At 43.0% G+C, this 8,509-nt stretch overlaps 1 protein-coding gene across 2 annotated transcripts; it reads right to left on the bottom strand.

Annotated features, from left to right (window-relative positions):
* Positions 1-625: 625 nt before the first annotated feature.
* LOC120699938 (disease resistance protein RGA5-like) lies at positions 626-7,002 on the bottom strand. Of its 2 annotated transcripts, none has more exons than XM_039984051.1 (3): positions 5,927-7,002; positions 1,189-3,234; positions 626-1,053 (listed from the first exon to the last, which is right to left on the bottom strand). In XM_039984051.1, exons 1-2 carry the CDS (start codon positions 6,778-6,780, stop codon positions 1,224-1,226), a joined length of 2,865 nt encoding a protein of 954 aa, XP_039839985.1. In that variant the 5' UTR covers positions 6,781-7,002; the 3' UTR covers positions 626-1,053; positions 1,189-1,223. The 2 variants fall into 2 exon arrangements, with proteins under 2 accessions (XP_039839985.1, XP_039839984.1); XM_039984050.1 differs by having other exon boundaries at positions 626-1,074; positions 5,927-6,998.
* Positions 7,003-8,509: the final 1,507 nt, after the last annotated feature.

The following is an 8,509-nucleotide window of genomic DNA, read 5'->3' on the forward strand; positions in this document are numbered from 1 at the left end:
TATAACCCTAGCCCTCATTTGCACCCGCCGTTCTCTCTGTCCCCCAAAAAGCGACGGCGGCGGCGGCTTCGCCATCTATGCTCAGTGGCGGCGCCATCTACGGCGGCGGCAGCTGCGCGTGCTTGGGAGCTAGTGCCCAAGGTTTTCCTTACCGGTAAAGGAAAAAAAATCGGAGGTCAGCGAGAAACGCATTTATCGGATTTGTCGGAAAATTATCGGATTTGCCATTTTGACTTCGGACGAAATTTAGAAAAAAATCCTCAGTTTATGCAGGAAGTAAAATGATTACACAAGTTTATCTGAAATCTAGCTAGGCTTTAGCAGCAGCAATCCCAATCTCTCGGGTCTCCTCCAGCAGCAACGCTCTGGTTTCTGAACTCATCCAGATGATACAAAAGCAACGTGGAGACGAGGCATGGGCGGCGGTGTAGGGGCGCGGGCACTCCATCCGCCGCTGAGCTGGAGCATCCCGACCCCGACCACCGCCGAGAAGGATCGCATGGGAGCAGTGACGGGGACGCGGCGGCTGGCCGTCGGGAGGCCCGCTGAGCCGATCAGGATGTAGAGGCGCACCTCGCTCGTTGCGGTCGTGCACCTACCTTAATGCGGTCACACACTTTCCAAATACATCTACGGGTCAATTTATTCAACAGAAAAATGCTTAGCACTCGAATCAGAGTCAGGGGACACAAATCTGATGGACGATGTTCCTCTAGCACCCTTATCATCACTAGAGTTATGCTGAGTTCTCTTAACATACACCGGTTTTAATAATCTCCGTCAAAAATTAGAATCAAGGAAAATGAATAAAACAGACAAACACTGAGCTGAAATTCATGTCTACTACTTGTCCTTCACTGCTAGGATTAGCCCGGATGAAAACAGACACATGAAGGTGGCAGCTTCCAGAACAAACTCTCCATGAAAATCTGATCCTCTTTCATCATTTATCAAACTCTTCAGGCAATCTAATGCTGTATTCTGTATATACGCGCAGTACTGAAGAGCTCAAGCAGTGTAAGGTGCCCAACGGTGGTACGTATCCCAATCGAACTTCACAAACATATTCGAATGCTGCATTTGGATGAGCAACACGTTCAGCATCCGCCCAAAATTAATATATCGAAGATGAGAAACAGAGGAAACGAATGCAACTGGATCCTGAAAGAAAGTTTAGATCATGCATACCATTTCGGCCTCTCTGAATGTACATCTCCCCATGATCATGCTTCCTCGATGACAACACGAAGACCTCCCGCCGTTCCCGGATGCTTGCTGATGGCCTCCTTGAGCGCAGCCTCCAGGCTTCTCCCGTCCCACTTCCGATGGCGCACCATCTCTGTTCTCCCGACTTGTGCGTGGCAACCATACCGAGAACGGAAGTCCTCGCGCTGGAAGACACTCACCTTCAGCTCGTCGAGGCTGCCCAGGTGCTCGATGCCATCAAGCACACCGTCAGTGTGCCTTGTTCCTCGCTCGTAGCACTCTACAACGAGGCTACGAAGCCTCGGCATGGTTCCCTGCTCGAACGCGAGGCAAGGCGCCTCGCATCGGAACGAGAGCTTCCTGAGATTTGGGAACGCCGCACGGCGGAGGACCACGATGCCTTCTTGTGGGGGACTGTTGTGGACGTGAAGCGTCATGTGCACCAGCGAGGTCAGCCTGGCAAGAACGTCGGCGCCATCGCTTGGCAGCGACAGCACTCGGATCTCCAAGCTGCTGAGGCTGCCGAGCTGGGCTAGCAGATCAGCTGGCACCGTGGAAAAGGGGCATGCCAACAAATGTAGACGGCGGAGATGGCGTGGAGGCGGCGACCACCGAGTCAAGAAATCAGGGTCGACGTGTATCGGTCCTCTGATGATTAGGGACCGAAGTTTGCAGAGTCTGCAGAGAGAGGAGAGTAAAACATCACAAGTAGTGTCTCCACTACCACTCCGATACCGATAGAGCTTCAGCTCCCTGAGATTAGTCAGCTCGCCGAGCTCCTTCATTCTCCCCTCATCTCCGAGGTCTATCTCGAATTCACATAATGTACGGAGGTCTCTCAGCCGGCCGATTCCACCTTTCAGCCAGACACCTTTCTCAAGATTCAGATGCTGCAATGTTGAGGGTAACATACGAGCATCCAGCGTGAAATATCCTCCAAATTCACCTGAAACATCCAACGTCCTCAACTGTTCTAGGTTGCGCAATTGGGTTCCCAGCAATTTCTCACACAAAATGCCCCTGATCCTCAAGTATCTCAATTGGAACAAACTGCTTACAGAAGACATGTCATACTGCCTGTCCTTGGAACCAAAGATATCAAGATGTAGAACTCGCAAAAGCCGAAATTTTTTTAGTGAAGGCAGCCACTGGGCAGGGGACCACAAGTTAAATGACCTAGCCTGGGTGAGAGCCATGTTTTCCAGCACGGCACAACTTTCTGAGTTTCTGACTTGAACAGATAGCCGACGAACTTCAAAAGAGCCTTTCGTGCTATGCTTGTCATCATTAATATAAGTGATGAAGTTTTCTTCCGTGGACTTCAGTATGATATATTCAAGCAACAGATCATGCATTCTTACTGAAAATACGTCACCACAGTCATCGAACTCGGCTATTTGAATCATATTTCTGTTAATGAGTTCATTAATGTAACTTTCTGCAATCTCCTCTTGGCAGTCACCATGCCTTTCAGTAATAAAACCCTCAGCAATCCATCTCCTCAGCAAATCAGCCTTAAGTATTTTGTCTTCTTCTGCAAATATACCAAGATATAGCATACATGTCTTAAGGTCCAGAGATAAATCATTGTAGCCAAGATTAAACACATGCCTCATCCAATCAAAAGCAGGGCTTGTTTCCAGATGGAAGCGAAAAGAATGCATTATCTTTTCCCAAATTTCCATTGAGCGGACCTCCTGTTGTCTAGCCAACATGCTGCCTATAGTAAGTATGGCTAATGGCAACCCTCCACATTTCTTTAAAATGTCGTTGGAAATACATTTCAGTTGCTCGGGACAAGCATCTTCTGAATGAAAAATCCTTCTGTAAAATAATCTCCTTGAGGCAACATCACTAAGAGGTTTGATCCTGTACACGCAGTCATGGGAACTAGAACAACATTCCTTTGCCGTATCTTCAGCACGTGTAGTTGTTATAACTCTACTGCCACGATTATTGTCAATAAAACAATTCTTTAGAATGTTCCATGCTTCTATGTCCCATATATCATCAATCACGATGAGGTACCTGCCAGAGGGGGAAAAATCATCATGCAAATCTGCATTACAAATACGGTTGGATCTTAGCAATTCTTTTTTTTGGCTTGAGCTTGATTAAGGATTTCAAAGTAGTTCAAAGCCGTAAATCAATAATTTCAAGATCATTCATATGCGTGCTTGACAAAAGGGAAAGTTTCAGGTGCCTCAAGGCAAGGCGTCGTATTTTCGAGGTGAGACATCATCACATCAAAAATAATATCGTAAATAGATCTTCCCTCAAGCAGACACAAACATGAATGCATATTAAGCTGTGTATAGAGAGTAAGTTGTGCTACTCCGTACAACAATAAGATGTCGGTGTGCAAGTAAAGTAAATCAAGAAACTTTAAAATTCGGGTCTATTTTTCTAGTCTATCCTAACCATATTTATTATTCGGGGCTAGTGGCGCACATCATGTATCCTGTTAGGGGGGAATGCACATTTAAATGGTATCCTTTCGATAGATCCTACGTTTTTTTTTGCCGAGAGAAGGTACAATCATAATTTTGTGCCATATATTATCTTATTGTTTGGCCAACAAACAGAGCCTCCACGTCTGCTCTCAGCGCTTAGAAATTTCCACGTTATTCAGAGAAAATAAGAGAAATTAAAATTACCCACACTGCCATTACTATAAATATTAGTCCAAAATACCCTTACACCAAAACAAAAATTACCCACAACTGCCATTACGATAAATATTAGTCTAAAATACTCATGCACTAAAATAAAAATAACCCACTATTTCCATTATGAAAAATTAAATCTAAAATATCCTTTAGCTATATAAAAATTATAAATACTATTAATAAAAAACTAAAGCCAACGACAATTATTAAATCAGAATGGAAAGAAAATAGAAATAATTATATGCAGAATATTAATTTTTATCAACACTAAGGTATAGTTTACAATAACAAAGAGGGTGATGTATAGTAAAAAATAATACAAATATTTGAAAAATAGTAAGGACACAATGACATAAAGTTTTGAATTTTCAAAACTAGCCGCGCAAATACACAGGCCATACGCCTAATTTTTTAAAATGTGGCATGACATGCAGGACCACAACCTTTTTGCCACCACTTGCTTTTTGGGCTGTTTCTGGTTGTCTTTTACCGCGACCACATGTTTGGCATATATAGAGGCTGTTGTCTAGTATCTCAAGGCAAACGAGTCCGTGCGTGAGAACATCAAATATTCAGATGATATGATCTTTACATATATTGGGACGTCAATATGTCCTGACACTCCTGCTAGGTACATTTACTGACTTGTGGTCCAGAAAAAGGGTTTTGAGCCCATGACTATTATATATACAAGCCCATCAACTCGTGCTCCTGCACGGGCTAGCAATTTTAAGTGTTAAGAGTTGGTGGATAAATTCTAGGGTCTACATAGTTAATCAATATTGTTTATCTTTCTTTTTTATTATATCATCTTTAATAGTTTTTATACTCTTTGCCGGTTACAATGAATTTTAGTTAGCAATTATGATATATTTCTTGTCTCTATATTTGTAAATTTTCTTATTTATACCGGACATTTATGTATATTTTCATCCGCCAAACATTGATATTGGATTTGGATGTCATATATTTTAGTTATCAGTTACTCTATGTTTTCATCTATATTCATTGTTTGTCCTTTTGAGTCACGTATCCATATGCATTAAAAATATTTAGTTGAAACCTAAACATAAAACTTTGTATACGCTTTTCATCGCTGAATAAATGTGTGTGTGTGTGAGAGAGAGAGAGTGAGTGATCTACATGATGACACATATCATGCATGTACACATTTATATTTTTCAACGTTAATTGAAGTGAAGTGTGGGTAATTTAGAAACATATTTAGACATTTCTTCTAATATTTGTTTTTCAATAGGTTATTTCAATAATGATAGAGGTAATAATTAGATATAAATATAGAAATCTTCTTTAACTTTTTTATAACTTTATTTTTTATAATGGAATATGTGGGTAATTAGATAAAACCTAGAGGTTACTTTAAGTTATTTCTCATAATAGCATAGGTGGCTAATTTATATATGTATATATAGGGGTTATTTTAGACTATTTTTCATAATGGTAATGGTGGATATTTTTTTAGTAAATAGAAGAGATCTGGTTATTACTGTTGATGCTAAATTGATGGTTGGATGTTTCTAATTTTTGTGAGAATTTATAGAATTTTATTTATTTCCCTAGCACGTCTTCGTGAGGATAAACGTGGATGCCTCAAAATGAGTCTCCAATTAGTAATAGTAAGATATATCAATCTACAGTTTATATACACTTAAATGTTGGAAAAGTGATCCAAATTTTTGAATCCATTAGTTGGTTTAATTGAATTGTGATGCATGAGAGATTATAGATACCTAATAATGAAAAGAAACTTGGAAGACCCGCGGGATCTGTACAAGGGCAGGAACCAGATGGCTGAGCATATCATTCTGTCATTCCAAACCCTGGCCACTGCCGCCCCGCTACACTCCCCAATCCTATGACTCCATGAGGACGAGTAATGTGTGAACGGGAACTTTTGGTTTTTAAACACGAGGGGGGTTAACTTATCAGCATAAGGGTGGCAAGCGATTAAACGATAGGTAAAATAACCTGCTACTTATTCATTACGTAACAGTAATTTTATGATGAGCATCAACTGAGGTAGTACGTACCTTTGGTCTTCTAGCCACATCCGGAGTGAGTCGATGAGTTCGCTCTCATCTTGGCTTGAATCACAATAATATCCAAAAAATTGTCTCTCTATATCTGACAAAATTTTGGCCAGGTTGGGGGTCCGGGAGACCGACACAAAAGCTTTGAGATCATATTTGCCCTGGATGGTAGTGTAAACCTGGTTGGCGAGAGTTGTCTTGCCAATCCCCCCGAACCCCACGATAGACACCACCTTCAGTTGAGGTGTCCCGTCCTGGAGCAGCTCCACGAGTTTCTCCCTCGGGCCGCCGATGCCTTGGAGGTTGGCGGCATCAGCGTAGAGCGCCTGTATCCGGGGGTCGACGCGCACAGCGCGAGACGGAGGACGCTCAGGCAGCTGGAGCACCAGCTTGCGTCGGTCGCCCAGCGCCGCCACACGATCCGTCAGGGCTCGGATCAGCGTGGCGATCTTGTAGCGCGCCCCGAGCGTCTTGAGCTCGCCGAGAAGGCCGGCCTTGCCGCTAGCATCGCCGAGGCGGTGCATGGAGACGTCCAGGCAGTCCTCCATGTCGTAGGCCAGCTCCCGCACCTTGTCGCGCAGCTCCCTGTGCGGCGCGTCCATGGGCTCCTCCATCTCGGACAGCACCATGAGCGAGGCGTTGATGGTGCTCATCTCGTCCCTCAGGGAGACGATGTCCTTCTTCGCACCCTTGGCCAGCTTGAAGTCATCCGCCAGCAAGGCGGCGAGCTTGGCGAGGACCGATCCCATCGCCCCGGAGAAGGCGCTCACCGTCGCCACCGCCATCAGTTCGTTGCAGCCGTGCAGCAGGGAGTGGTTTGCGGTGGACGGAGGCGGCGCGAGTGCTACAAACATATGCACTTACCTGAGGTTCAGTGTTGTTATATATATCGCTCCTCTTTCTCTGGTACCTTAAGCGTGAAGATAACTTGGCCAAACGAAACTGACACCGAAATCAACAATATTGTTTCTGTCATGAGAATGAAATGATACAGCATCTGTTTTTTGACTATCGGTTTACAAGACTGGTATGGGCTACTGTGTATGCAGCATGGGGCCTCCCACAACTCGCGATGTACCAAGTATGTTTGGAAATTGGATGATTGGTGTACATAAAGAGTATAAAGAATTAGTCCGTGTAGGCGCGGCAGCCTTGTGTTGGACTATTTGGCGCTGCAGAAACTCGATCTGTGATTTTTAGCAACAAACAACCATTCTTTTTGCAGGTGATCTACTCTACAACACATTGGCTACGCACGTGGGCTATCTTTCAGTCGTCTACCTCGCAGGACGTCCTTGTAGAGGCGTCTCATTTTTTTTTGGAGCAGGTGGCCAAGGAATTTTTTGCCTTAGCACATGGGTGGCGGTCTCGTCTTGGAATTGACAGTCATTAGTTTGTCCGATTTTATAAGACTTTTATAAGCTGTGTCTTTTTGGCAGAGGCCGGGAAAATTTCTAGACGATTTATCACCTTGACGTGTCACGTTGAAATTAATAAAAGCTCCTTTTCCAAAAAAAAAATATCGCTTTAGTCACATCCGTCCACACCTTTGCTCTCGCTTTGGGTCCCAACAATCGTGTCATCTGCTGCGCGAAGACATGGGCCCTGTTTGGACATATAGCCAAGAGTTATTTTGAGGATAAAGTTTAGTTTAAAAAATAGCCCTTCAATAAAATAGCCATTGAGGTGTTTGAATCCAAAGACTATTTGACTCTTAAAAACACTTTTCCAATCATTGGCTGCTACTTTTCCAAGAGAGAGGAGAGAGAATCAACGGACCCCACCCAAAATAGCCACAAATAGCACCCCTTGAGTGAGAAATTTTTTTGGAGTGAGTTATTTGCAAATAACTCAAAAATAGCCTTTCTGTTTGGTTCCTCTTGAGCTATTTGGGACTATTTAGGGAGGGCTACAAATAACTCATGGATCCAAATAGGATCATGATCTTTTATTTCATCTTCTTTTGTGAGAGAGAATCACTTTACCTATGATTAGCCAATGCGTACGTTCCCAACTTTATTTTACTGCCTTTCACGGAAAGTAATCATATTCGAACAAAATATCATCGTCTGCAACAGCCAACACTGAGTCTTTCGGTCAGTGCACTGCTGACTATGCATGGAATAATGTGGAGCGAACTTTCCGTCACTTTAGCAGGCACCGACAGCTGACGGGAATTCGTATCCGATGTGCCGGAAAGCTTCTCTCAAGATAGGTGGAAATAATCATGAAAGATTCCCAAAAAAATTACCTAATAAGGTTGTGTTTAGTTCGTGAGGCATGTAAAGACAAAAAAAATTTGCGCCGGAATCTTCCCAATTTGAAGTAGTAAATGAAGTCTATTTACAAAACTTTTTGCATGGATGGGTTGTAAATCGCGAGACGAATCTAATGATGCTAATTAATCCATGATTAATCAATAATTAGCTGTTGGTTACTGTAGCATCACTGTTGCAAATCATGAATTAAGTAGGCTCATTAGATTCGTCTCGCGATTTACAACCCAACCATGCAAAAAGTTTTGTAAATAGACTTCATTTAGTACTTCAAATTTGCAAAATTCCTTTTCACTTTAATGTGTTT

The sequence above is a fragment of the Panicum virgatum genome, chromosome 3K, assembly GCF_016808335.1.
Source record: "Panicum virgatum strain AP13 chromosome 3K, P.virgatum_v5, whole genome shotgun sequence".
In the NCBI taxonomy this organism is placed as follows: Eukaryota; Viridiplantae; Streptophyta; class Magnoliopsida; order Poales; family Poaceae; genus Panicum; species Panicum virgatum.

Bases quoted from the DNA above. Each gene is read 5' to 3' on its own strand.
- LOC120699938 (XM_039984051.1), bottom strand. From the start codon at position 6,780: ATGTTTGTAGCACTCGCGCCGCCTCCGTCCACCGCAAACCACTCCCTG. The intron at 3,235-5,926 runs GTACGTACTACC...CCCCTCTGGCAG, and splicing joins ATGTGGCTAGAAGACCAAAG to GTACCTCATCGTGATTGATG.